The 12914-nt window shown below is 57.4% G+C and overlaps 1 protein-coding gene across 1 annotated transcript; it reads left to right on the plus strand.

Annotated features, from left to right (window-relative positions):
• The first annotated feature begins 662 nt into the window (after positions 1 to 662).
• FGF3 (fibroblast growth factor 3) lies at positions 663 to 8917 on the plus strand. The gene is made up of 3 exons (XM_012810440.1): positions 663 to 952; positions 3120 to 3223; positions 8540 to 8917. The coding sequence occupies exons 1-3, from the start codon at positions 733 to 735 to the stop codon at positions 8915 to 8917; spliced, it is 702 nt and encodes a 233-aa protein (XP_012665894.1). The 5' UTR covers positions 663 to 732.
• Positions 8918 to 12914: the final 3997 nt, after the last annotated feature.

Genomic DNA, 12914 nt, shown 5'->3' on the forward strand with positions numbered 1-12914 from the left:
CCAGCCCCCTTCATTATGCGTCGCCTTTAATGGGCGTTTGTCAGCTCGACTTCCCCGCAAGTTGTTTTCACGGACATCAGTCATCTGCGCGGCCCTATTGTGCAGGGGGATTGATGGGGGGCGGGAGGGGGTGACAGGGCCTGGGGCGGCCGCCTCGAGGCCTCAGTCTATAATTTTCAGAGGCATAATTGGTCTGGGGGAGGGGCGGGGGAAGGGCGGGGAAGGGACCTTCAGAGCCCGGAGGGCGTGCGGGGGCGCGGGGCGCGCTGCCTAACGGAGCTGCAGCCCGACTGCGGTGCGCGGGGGCGAGGTGCGCAGGCAGCGCCCGCCGAACCTCGTGCCCCGCGGGCTCTCCACCCGTCGGCCTCCCGCCCCGCCCGCGCCTCCGCCTGGGGACCACGTCGGCCTTTTGTTGCCGAACCGTCCTTTCTTCCAGCACTTTGCGCAGCAAAGGAAATTTCACTGCTCCTGGGTGAACATTAAAGGATCTTTTGCTACCCCCCTTCTCCCTCTCTCCCTTCTCTCTCTCTTTCTGTCTTTCTCTCCTCCTCCTCCTCTCTGTCACCCCACTTTTCCCTCCTCCCTCCCTTTTTCGCGGAGCCGGAGTCCGCACCGCCACGCGCGCGAGTCGGCTCCCAGCGCTTTGCGCGGCTCAGCTGCCGCCCCTTCCATGGGTGCCGCGCTCTCCTGCAGCCGCCGCCGCCGCCGCCGCGGAGCGGGCGCGATGCCACTATGGGCTTGATCTGGCTCCTGCTGCTCAGCCTGCTGGAGCCCGGCTGGCCCTCAGCTGGCCCCGGGGCGCGGCTGCGGCGCGATGCGGGCGGCCGCGGCGGCGTATACGAACACCTCGGCGGGGCGCCCCGGCGCCGCAAACTCTACTGCGCCACCAGGTACCACCTCCAACTGCACCCGAGCGGCCGCGTCAATGGCAGCCTGGAGAACAGCGCCTACAGTGAGTGCTGGGTGTTGCGGGGGTCCCGCAGGGTGGGCCTGGAGAATAGCGCCTGCAGTGAGTGCTGGGCGTTGCGGGGGTCTCGCAGGGTGGGCCGGGAGAACAGCGCCTACATTGAGTGCTGGGCGCCGGGGGAGTCCCGGGGGTGAGGGAAGGAGCAGCGCCCTGCAAGGGCCGAGGGAAGAGACGCCGCGTGCCAAGGTGTCCGAGAGGACTAGGTGCCTTCCGCCGCCAAAGGTGGAATGCCGAGGTCCTCTCGTCTCTCTCCACGTCCGGAGAAGAATGCCCGCTGAAGTCCCCCGGGAGCTTTGGGGCAAGGGGACTCACGTCCAAAGAGGGCACCCACCTATGGCCGCTGCCCGCGTTTGGGGAGAACTGTCAGAGTCTGCTCCCCGCTCGGCCCGCTAGTCCAAGAGGGCGCGAGGTAGGCGACGCCGAGGCTCTCGGCTCAGCCGCGTTTGGTGGCCCTGTCAAGTTTAAGCCTTTTGAATTTGTCAGAGAAAAGGAGCTGGACAAGGCATTTATCATCCTCTTTATTATTTTGACGACTTCTCCTCCTCCTGCGACCCCTGTACGCCCCACCGTCCCCTCTGCTCTTGATGCTTGCGGCCCAGGTGGTCGCCCTGCGCGACGGCTTCTGCGCAGAGAACGGCCACTCGCCTGGGCGCAGCTAGGTCCCGGCCGAGACTGCCACCGACAGACACTACTTTCCCGGCGCTGATCTGCACCCCTCCCGCCTTCACCCTGGACCGCAGAGCTACAGGAAGGGTGGGGGCCCCGCCGCTGGGGTGGGGGGCAGACGCAGGATGCGGATCAGGAGCACAGGGAGGTGTCAGCCTGGGTCTGAGGTGCAGATAACACAGCCCACCCGGCATCCAGGCCCCCGCAGCCGGGACTGCTCACCGCGGGAGGCACGCGAGACTCCACTGCTTAGATTCTTCGGGCTGCAGGGACCTGCGGCCGCGCTGAGCCCTCGGTGGGCAGCAAGAGAGCGGAACTCAGAGCCAGCTCCCGAAGGATCGCAGTCGCGAGCGTGGGAGTGTGTGTGCCCAGGGCCGCGGAGGTCCTCCGCTGCGACGCGCGGCCTGGCCGATGCAGGCGGCGGCGGGAAACCACAGCTCCCTGGTGGAAGCCGCAGCCCTGTGAAGGGTGGAGGGATACCTCTGGAGCTACACAGTGGGAACCAGCCGTCGCCAGGAGTACTGGTTCTCAGGGTTCGTCTCCAAGAGACACCGGGTTCTCTCCAAATCCAGACTCCGCCTCGCAGACCAATGAAACTAAACTGGTGCAACCAGGGAAGGCTGTCGGAGGTGGAGAGGTGCGCGCGAGCCTGCAGCAGCCCTTGTCCCGCATCCAGACTGATGCTCTGCTGGCCTGAGGCTGGAGTCCGTCCTGCCTGCGCCCCAGGGGCGCCAGAGGCCAGAGGCCTGCACCCCTGCTCGGGAGCAAAAGTGCCAGCGAATCTGCAATCGATCCCAGTGATTACAGCAGCGTTGAGTGCGTGGGTGCTCCCAACAGGCACCCCCTGGAGAGGATGCAGTCCCCCCACCTCCCCTTAGAGCAATGACCCCATCTGGGCCGTGGTTGCACCCCCCACCTCCACCCTGTTCTTCTGTCTAGAAGGAAAGGAATTAGGGGAGATTTAAACGTTCTTACACTAGGGAGTGGGTGAGACCTGGCCAGGTTTCTGCCCCACATCTAGTATCTCTAGGTACCCCCTTCCCGGCACAATTATCTCCTGCCAGGTCCACTGGGGCACCCACTCTGCACTGCACTGTGGGTTGTGTTATCAACTGACTGGTCCAGCCCAGGCGGTCCCTCAACCTGCCTTATCTGCAGCCTGGGTGAATTCCCACTCAAACTCATGCTGTGCTCTGCGGAGGGCGCTTGTCCAAAGGTTGCTGGAGACCCCAGGTCATGCCTGTCACAGGGTCTGTGGGTGTAAATGTTAATTGTATTATTTCTCTCCCAGGTTGAGCTGCTCTTTTTGGAAAGGCTTCCCTGATGTCTCCCCTTCTCTACTCCCATCTGTTGGTGGTCCTTGCCACCCCTGAGATGGGGGGTCGGAGAAGGTCTGGGCAGGGCCAGCTGGCGCTCAGCTGTCACCTCTGTGACTCTGTGAGGTGGGGAGGCAGCAGCAGTAATGAACCTTCCTGATTCTTCCCAGGCATCCTGGAGATAACCGCAGTGGAGGTGGGCATCGTGGCCATCAGGGGGCTCTTCTCCGGGCGGTACCTGGCCATGAACAAGAGGGGCCGGCTCTACGCTTCGGTGAGTCCGGTCCTCCATGTGGGCAGGTGCTGATCAGGTGACCATCTCACTGGAACCTGACATCAGGGCACAGAGGGAATGTGGGCAGTAGAACTCTGCCCAGAGCTGCAGCCAGAACCCCCATCTGTGACTCCTCACCTGCTGCTCTTTTGGCCCCATTTCTTACCAGCTGCCCCAGCTTGAGTGTAGCCATTGGGGAGGAGCTTGCTGGGGTCAGACGTGCCCTGTGTCTGGGTTAGAAAATGCTCCCCCAAACCACGTCATCATTATCACTCCTCCCTAAGGGTAGCTGAGAGCCCAGGAGAAATGGTCCCTCAATTTTCCACTGAAATAAATGGACCCAAGCCAGCTGCGGGAGGAGGTGAGGTGTTGGTCGTCTCAGCCAGCTCCCTGGAGGGTGGAAAGGCAGGAGCTGGTGGTTCTTAGGAAGGAACCGAGAGGGCAGGAGGTGAGCAGGGCCCTTGAACCTGGGTTTGGAACCTGGTCTCTCTACCACCTGGTCCTGTGACTCTGTGGGCATTGGCAGTGTCTCTCACCCGCAGGGGCAGGGATGAGGAAGACCTAATTAGGAGATGTGCTGCCTGCACCTAGTTATTACACGCACCTCAGCTGATACCTTCGTGGGCAATGACAGGTTTGCCGTGCATATGTAACCGGGTCGACATGCCCCTCGGACTGTCTTCCTGTGGTTGCTTCTCTGTTCAGTTGTGCTTACAAGGGAAACATGCCACCATTCCCCTGCCCACGTGGAGGTGGGGCAAACCCTCCTTTTACTCAATTATTCCACCACAGATGTTCGGCTGTTCTGCTGAGGGAAATGCAGAGGTTGGGATGCACCCATTTGTTTTCTGTGGCCTAGGAGCCACCTGTTAGAAGCTGTGTCTGGGGACAGGGCCCTTGCAGTGCCAGCCCCTCTGAATTTTCTCCCAGAGTCTCCACACACCAATTGTGGTTTATAAGAATGTGCACTTTGGGCTCGGCGCCTATAGCTCAACCAGCTAAGGCGCCAGCCACGTACACCTAAGGTGGCGGGTTCGAATCCCCAGCCCGGACCCGCCAAACAACAATGATGGCTGCAACCAAAATATAGCCGGGTGTTGTGGCAGGCGCCTGTGGTCCCAGCTACTTGGGAGGTGGAGGCAAGAGACTCGCTTGAGCCCAGGAGTTGGAGGTTGTTGTGAGCTGTAATGTCACGGCACTCTACCCAAGGGGACAGCTTGAGGCTCTGTCTCAAAAAAAAAAAAAAAAAAAGAATGTGCACTTTGCCTGGGGCTGGGTCTGGATTTTCTTAGAGCTGGACTGGGGCTTTCTGAACCCCAGGGACCCTGTACTTCTGGTGTGTGTAAAGGGGACTGACCTTGTATTTGTTTTTTTTGCAGTTTTTGGCCAGGGCTGGGTTTGAACTCACCACCTCCAACGTATGGGGGTGGCGCCCTACTCTTTTGAGCCACAGGTGCCGCCCCAACCTTGTATTCTTAAAATGGACCATCTCTCAGCTGCGTCTCTCCCTGTGGTCTTCAGTGATGGTACAGGTCTTACTGACCGTGGAAGAGAATTTCTGTCCCCACTGGGGACTTCAGAATAGAGCGGGGAGTGCTGGCTCAGGAGGGAAGACAAAGGCCTCTATCATCTCTTCCTATAGGGGCCTGGGTTTTGGGGGGACAGAACAGAGCCCACCTGTGGCTTCCATCCCTGGATTTGAAGAATGGAGAGAGGCTCGAAGCCCACTGGAGGGTGGGAGGATGAGTTCAGGAGTAGCCAGGCAATCTAGCTGGACCATGTGCAACTTTCTAGAGTGCCCAGGAGAGAAGGTCTCAAGGCCCCACAGACAGCCTGGCAGGAAAGGTAGCCTGGGGGCCAACCCTGCCCCCTGGTGCCCTCATCCTGTCTTCTGCCAAATCCTGGGGAGTGCTGTTCTCCCCACCCCGCCTGGGGGCAGCCCGAGCTCTCTGAACTTTGCCCTCAGCCCACTCCTCCCCTCCCACGGGCCAACCCATCTGCTCTGTGGGCAGTGACTATTACTGCTCCCTGCCACTCCCACTTCTAGCCCTGGCCTCCCTTCTGGGTTATAGGCCACTCTCCCCAAAGTCCTGCTGGCTCAGAGACTCCAGGCAGAGGGCAGCACACCCCACTGGACTCCCCTGTTCCCCTGAATGCACATCTTAGCCATTGGCCCCCCAGCCACTCACCATAGCCCAAGGTCAGCTGGGAGCCATGGCAGACTTCACCTGCTCTCTCTGCGCCAGCTTTGACTCATCTCAAATCCTCAGACTGTACCTCCTGGATCTCTGTTCAGTCCACATACCCCACATCCCTTGCTTCATTCCCAAGACCATTGCCGACAATGCAGACTCTTGTGACCCCCACCAACATACCTACAGCCATAGGACCTAGGTATAGGCCTGTAAGCCTCTCCTGCCTTCAGTCCATCAGTTCCCCATCTGGGCTTCCGTTCCCCATCTGGGCATCCGTCCCACCTCCCAACCTCTCTCTCCCCCTCCCTCCCTCTCTCCTTCCCTCCCACCCTTCCTTCTTCCATCCTTCTATGCATGTATCCTACCTTTATTTCTTCCCCATCTATTTATTCATTCACTGATCCTTCCTTCCATCCATTTATGCATTCATCCATCCATCCACCTAATCTTCCTTCCATCATCTGTTCATCCACTTATCCATCCACCTATCCATCTTTCCTTCCATCTATCTATTCATCCATCCATCCACCTATCCTTTCTTCCTACCTTCCTTCCCTCCATCCATTCACCCACCCACCTATCTTTCCTTCCTTCCATCCATCTATTCATCCATCTTTCAATCTGCCTGTGCTTCTTTCCACCCATCTAATCATCCATCTATCTATCTATCAATCCTTCCATCCACCTAGTCCTCCTTCCTTCCATCCATCTACCTATCCTTCTTCCCATTCCTTAGTCTATTCATCTGTCCTTCACCTACCTATTCTTTTTTCCCACATATATTCATCCATACCTCCACCCATCCTTCTTTTCTTTCAGCCATCCATTCATCCTTCCATTCACCTATTCTTCCTTCCTTTCTTCCATACCCATTTATGCTGCTTTCCTTCCTTCATTGACCAATCAGTGCCCTGGCCACTCACCTTATTTGCACTCTGCTAGGCACATGTTGAGGGATCTTAAATGGCAAATCTGCTCATGTCATGGCCTGTGAGCACTCCTCCTCATCCAGGAATGATTGGTGTGCCTTGGCTCCGCCCACCATTCTGTAGCCCATGCCCCCTCTGCTCATCAGGCCCCTCTTGGCTCTTCAGAACACCTGTGCTACTCACCCTCCACTTGTGCCGCCACTGCCTGGAGTGCTCCTCTCCCCAGAGATGCCCCCTGGGCAGTGCCCTGCCAGGACTCTTCAAAAGTCATCTTGTCAACAAGGCAACAAGGCATCTCTGAGTCTCCTTCCTTCTCATGCTCCACAGGGTGGAAGTGGCCCCAGGGAAGGGACTTGTTGAACAAAGAGTCTGGATGAGACAGCAGGTCAGGATAGCCAGTGGGAACTGTTGACAGTGAGTCCCAATGGCAGTGGCCCTGGAGCATGTGACCCTGGCCCCTGAGCTGACATCTTCATCCCTGGTCATCTTGGTCATCCCAGGTGTCCTCACAAGGTGCAGCAAGTGATCTGAACCCAAGAGGGCCTGGGCCCCTGGCCTTCTGAGGCTCTCAGATCCATGTCCTTCAATTACCTCCCCCACTACCAAAAAGAGAAAGCCACCATCTGGCTTCTCTGGCCCTGGGCGGATGCATCTCTTGTAGAATCAAGGCAAGGGCGTCAGTCCTGGCCCTTACTTTCTCACAGTCTAGATGGGGGCCAGCCCTAAAATAGCATGTCCACTGTGAGGGGCTGGGGAAAGTCTGCCCTGAACCCACCCACCCATTCCCAGACGGTCTCTGAGCCCCATGCTTTGCAGGGGTCAGGTATAAGTCAGAACAATGTCCTGTCCTTCTGTGATTTGGGGTCTGGTACATACCCCAGCCTCAGTTTCCCCATCTGTAAACTGTGAAAGTTGTTCATGGGTAGTGATGTTTACACTGGGATCCAGGGAGCCCTGGGCTTCTGTGGAGGGGCAGGAGAGCTGGGAGGGGTTGGGGTTGTGGGGAGAGGTGGCCTTTCCCCTTTACCTACTGTGGGCTTCACCAAAAAGGATTTGCTTCCTGAGGTCCTGCCCGGTCAGACGCTGCCCAGGCTATGGGCAGGGCCTGGCCAGCCTATGACTGCCTTTGGCCACTCAGTAGCTGCTCCTTGTCCTCATCCCCTCAGGGATACCACACCCAGGTGGAGACAGACTGTGAAGGCCTCTGCTTTTTTCCGGCCAGTGTCCGGAAGGAAGGACACCCTTCTGCTTTCCCTGCACCCCACAGTGCCCCTTACAGAGTGTGGGGAGGAGTCGGCCGTTTCCGTTTGGGATGGAGAAGCTCCCATCCATGGTCTTCTTGGGGAGGTGGCCCTAGACATTCCCCCTTGCCTGTAGCTGGGACTGAAACCTCAGCTGGGTTTGCTTCAGGCATAGCCACACTGGGGAGACCCCATAGACAGCCCCTGAGAGGACCTCCCACAGCCAGGCCTTGGGGACGTTGGTGACAGCTTCTCCACTTCAGAGTTTCACTGTGCATTTGGGAGGGTAGGAACCTACCTGTCATTTCCCTACCCCTGTGGGATGTCCTCTCAGGGGCTGCCTTGTGGGGTGTCCCCAGTGTGGCTATGCCTTAAGCTATGCCTAACAAGGCACCCCCATTGATCTCAATGACAATGTGAATTTCATTTACATCTACTTGTGTTGGAAGCCCCAGCATCTGTACTCATCCCAAGAGCAGCAATATTGGTGACATAGTAGCATCCTGGCTTCAACCTAAGGGATGGGGATCCTCCAGGCCAGCCGCAGACAGCCAGGCCATCGGGTCGGCAGGCTGTCTCTGCTCCACAGACAACCCACACATCCTTATGTGGAGGGAGCCCCATCATTAGTGCTCTCAGGCCAGTGGACAGAGGGTGGCAGAGCCCAGAGGGGAGAAGCAGGGAGGAGCTGACCCCTCTGGAGGTGCTCTGGAAACCTTAGAGAGAGATGTTTAAGCTGAAGGCCAAGTTCACCAGGTACACTAGGAGTGGCACACAGGGCAAAGGTGTGGAGGCCCAGGTGTGACCAGGGGTTTGACAGGCACAGGCAGCTGGGGCCGACAGCTTCAATGGAGGGGAGGGAGGTGTCAGGAAGCAGGCATCCTTGTGACCCTAACCCTGACACCAGTGTGATCTCTCGTGACCACTGACCATGGCATATTGTCCCCGCAGGAGCACTACAACGCTGAGTGTGAGTTTGTGGAGCGGATCCACGAGCTGGGCTATAACACGTACGCCTCCCGGCTGTACCGGACAGTGCCCAGCGGGTCTGGGGCCCGGCGGCAGCTCAGTGCTGAGAGACTGTGGTACGTGTCTGTGAATGGCAAGGGCCGGCCCCGCAGGGGCTTTAAGACGCGCCGTACACAGAAGTCCAGCCTGTTTCTGCCTCGCGTGCTGGACCACAAGGACCACGAGATGGTGCGGCTTCTTCACAGCCACTCAGCCAGGCCCCCGGGCAGGGGGGTCCATCCAGGGAGGCCACAAGGCTCAAAGCCCACACGTGTCCCAGCCCCACAGCTGGGTGCCAGGCACACGGCCTGGGTGGCCTAGCCAGGGCCCGAGTGTTTCTGTAGGAGCCCTGGTGTCCTCAGGGACTCTGGTGCCCTGGCCCCATTGTCCTACTCCTGAGGTGGCCGCTGTTTCCAAGTCAACACAGTCCCCTTCCTGGTGCTCTTGACCGAAGGTCAGATGTGGACTCAGGTGCCCTGCTGGGGCTCGAGGAGGGCTGTGGAGAATGCAAGACGCCCCTGGGTTTATGTGACAAGGGGCCCCTTGGCCGCAGCAAGGAAGACTTCCCCTCACCAGACGCCCAGCCCAGCAGACTGAGGAATCCCCAGCCGCAGGTGGCAGCGTGGGGGTTCATGTAATTGAAACATTAAAGTATTTTATCGACTTTGTTATTTAATAGATTATGGTGCAGGCTGCAGGATCACTCGCAACTTTTCTGGGAATGTACTTGCTCCGATGGCGGTGTCAAATGCTATTATTCTAAGATGGAAAGTTGTATTCTGAGAAATAGGGCTAGAGATCTAGTTGAGTGGCCTGGCTTTAGAAAGTTAACATTTTTGAGACCAACAGATGGTGTGTGCAGACCGTCATGAGCATGCCTGTGTATGGACTCTTGCACCTGCACACGCCCTTGTGCATGGAGAGGGGCGTTTGTGTGTTCCCGAGAGTGTGCATGCATGTAGGTATGTGTGTGTCACTGTGTCAGTGTGCAGGTGCACTCGCGTGAGCACGTGCTAGTGTGTTTGTGTACGGGAGAGACTGCAAGTTTCCCTGGGACAGTTGAGTTGAGCACCTGTGTCAGTCCAGCCAGGCATTGCAGTCTCTTTCTGCTTTTGTCCTTGCACTCTGCCTCCAGGCCCAAGCACCTCTGTCTTTGCCTAAGAAACTGAGGCTCAGACAGGCGATGGGTCTGCCCGGACCAGGTGCCTCTCCACACCTGTTCCCCAACAATGGCTGTAGGGCAGGGTCCGCTGGGCGGCCCAGATGAGAGCCAACGGGTTTGGGCGGTGCATTTACCTCTCCCAGCACCTGGCAGGGTGGGCAGGGACCCAGGTGAGGGGCCTGGCCTAGGCCCCCAGACAAGTATGGCTGTCTGTTCACCTGCCCTAACCAGGGTCAGAGAGCCTAAGGTTGGCTCCGACTAGCCAAACACACAAGGCGGGCAGCTCTACACTGCACGTATACAACACAAATGAAAATCTTGGCAAAGTCTCAACAAGGCTCCCCAGCCCCCGGCGGGTCAGATTCCCGGGAATCATCTCCCCATACCCCAGGGATATGTATTCACGACAGTGAGCAGGAGCAGAGTGCTTACATGGCATTGCAGTGGGTCTGTCTTTTGTCCAGCATGAGCTGGGTCAGGTGCTCCTATTACTTCCATTTTGTGAATGAGGAAACTGAGGCTTGAAACTTGCAATTTCAAAGGGCATCTGCCTACGCACTCTGTCATATAGGAGGTCCCTGACCAAGGGCTGTGTGGCCCTTGGTTATTATTTCTAGTAGACTTGGCATGAGAATACACATTTTTCTGCAGCTGCCAGGCTGTGCTGGGCTCTGTCTTACCCCCTCCTCTGGAGTCCAGGAAGCTTCATTTTAGGGTAGGTTGAACCATGTCCCCTCCCTAAAATGCCTGCGTTGAAATCTTAACCCTTGGTGCCTCTGAACGTGACCTCATTTGGGGATAGAGTCATTGCAGATGAGATTAGGTAAGATGTGATCCCACTGGGGGCAGGTGGACCCCAATCTAATCTGATGAGGTCCTTACAAAAGGGAAAATTTGGATGGCATCTGTTGCTCAGTGAGTAGGGTGCCAGCCACATATACCAAGGGCGGCAGGTTCAAACCCAGCCCCAGCCAAACTGCAATTAAAAAAAAAAACAAAACAGCCGGGCGTTGTGGCAGGCGCCTGAGTAGTCCCAGCTACTCAGGAAGCTGAGGCAAGAGAACTGCCTAGGGCCAAGAGCTGGAGGTTGCTGTGAGCTGTGACGCCATGTGCCACAGCACCCTACTAAGAGCAACAAAGAAAAAAAGGGGGGGAGGAAACTCAAAGTTGGACATGGTGGCTCATGCCTGTAATCTTAGCGCTTTGAGAGGCTAAGGTGGGTGGATTGCTTGACCTCATGAATTTGAGACCAGCCTGAGCAAGAGCAAGACCCCATCTCTAAAAGTAGCCAGGCATTGTGGGGGGCTCGTGTAGTCTCAGCTACTCAGGAGGCTAAGGTAAGAGGATCCCTTAAGCCCAAGAGTTTGAGGCTACTGTGACTTATAATGCCACAGCACTCTACCCAGGGCCAGAGAATGAGACTCTGTCTCGAGGGGTGGGGGAAAGCAGAGAAATTCAGAAATAGGTGCGTGTGCTTAGGGAGATGACCCCATGGAGATGAAGGCAGAGATGCTTCTACAGCACCAGTGACGGCCAGTGACGGCCAGCAACTGCCAGCAGCCCAGGGGATGGAACATTCTCCCTCGTGGCCCTCAGGAGGAACCTGCAATGATGACGCCTTGGTCTGGGACTTGCAGCCTCTTGAGCTATTTAAACATTCTGCTGTTTAAGCCACTCAAGCTCGTGTGCCTTGTTACGGCAGCCTAACCAAATGAACATGGAGGGCCAGGGCCTGACTGCTCAGCGGTTTGGATGGACCCCCAAAGGAGGGAGAGCCCCCGTTCTGTTGAATGAGGGGATAGGGGAGAAGGCAGCTCCCTGTGCTGATAGGGTTGGCTCCCTGGAGGGTTAGAGGGCACAAGCTTCGTGGGGCACCCAGGTGGATAGAGGCTTCCACCCACACATGAGGGGATAGGAGCAGATGGAACTCCCCTGAAAAGGAAACGGGGTCAAGGTTGGGCCCTGTGACCCCTGTCCTGCCACTCTTTGGCCTGGCCCACCTGCCCTGTGTGAGCCTGGGGTGGGCAGCACCTGGAGACGGTGCCCTGTGGCTCGGTGAGAAGATGCCCACGGAGCCAGGGAGGGCACCCCAGAGGCTCCAGGACAGCAGCCTCCACGCTCCCCCATCATTTGTCAACCAGGAGGGGGTGGGGAGGAGAAAAAGACAAGCCGAGGGGCTGGGGCCGGGCCGTTGCCTATCGAGAGTCACTGGGCCTTTGGGCCAAGACCTGTCAGGAGTAGAAATGTAAAGTGATGCAGCCACCGTGAGAAATGGTTTGGGGGGTCCTCCAAAGTGACCCGGCAATTCCGCCTGGAAGTGAACCTGAACGCTGTGACAGCAGGGCTTCAAACAGGTATGTGCACACCCGTGTTCAAAGTAGCAGTGTTCACAGGGGCCCAATGCTAGCAGCCGCCCAGCTGTCCCTCAACGGATGAACAAAGAAGCGCGGTCTAGCGGCACGATGGAGCATTATTCAACCTTAAAAAGGAGGGGACTTTGCTGCATGCGGCAGCGTGGAGGACAGCATCTCAGTGACACGCGCCAGTCACAAAGGACACATGTAGGCAGTTTCACTTGTCTGAGCTCCTCTGAGGAATCAACTTACAGAGACAGAATGGGGGGGGTGGTGTTTAGTGGGGACTGTTCCAGTTTGGGAAGATGGAAAACTGCAGACGGGTGACGGTGATGGTGACGGTGACACAGACTGTGAATGTCCTCCGCACTCTGCCTTGTACAATTAAGGGGGCTGAACTCCCTGGAAGGCCTTCACTGTGGAAATTGGGTAATTCATCTTAGTGTCCCCCAAAGGTGTCTAGTTGAGAATATTGAGGTGCTTAATAAAAATTGTTTAATAAACTGAAAAAAAAAATAGAATAAAGAACCTCTCAGGGTAGCCAGCAGGTGCTTGGCCTCCCAGTTGGCTTGGCCCCTGCCCTGCAGGGGAGCATTTGACTTCGGTCTCTGTCCAATTCCCGTCTGCCCACAGGGAATGTGGCCCTGCCTGTGGGAAGCCAAGAGAACAAGGCCCTGCTCCCTGGCCCCTGGGCCCCAGCACTGGGCGGCCTGCTCTGCCTTCAGTGGGAAAGGCAGGACGTGCCCTGGGTGACGGAGCTTCAGCTGCTCGGAGCTGGCCTTTGAACCCCTTGGTTGGTTCA

The sequence above is a fragment of the Otolemur garnettii genome, unplaced genomic scaffold (genome assembly GCF_000181295.1).
Source record: "Otolemur garnettii isolate 467f Iridium unplaced genomic scaffold, OtoGar3 scaffold00134, whole genome shotgun sequence".
NCBI lineage: Eukaryota > Metazoa > Chordata > Mammalia > Primates > Galagidae > Otolemur > Otolemur garnettii.

Excerpts from the sequence above, each read along its gene's own strand:
- FGF3 (XM_012810440.1), top strand. The coding sequence starts at position 733 with ATGGGCTTGATCTGGCTCCTGCTGCTCAGCCTGCTGGAGCCCGGCTGG. Across the intron at positions 953-3,119 it reads CCTGGAGAACAGCGCCTACA|GCATCCTGGAGATAACCGCA; the intron begins GTGAGTGCTGGG and ends GATTCTTCCCAG. Across the intron at positions 3,224-8,539 it reads GGGGCCGGCTCTACGCTTCG|GAGCACTACAACGCTGAGTG; the intron begins GTGAGTCCGGTC and ends TTGTCCCCGCAG.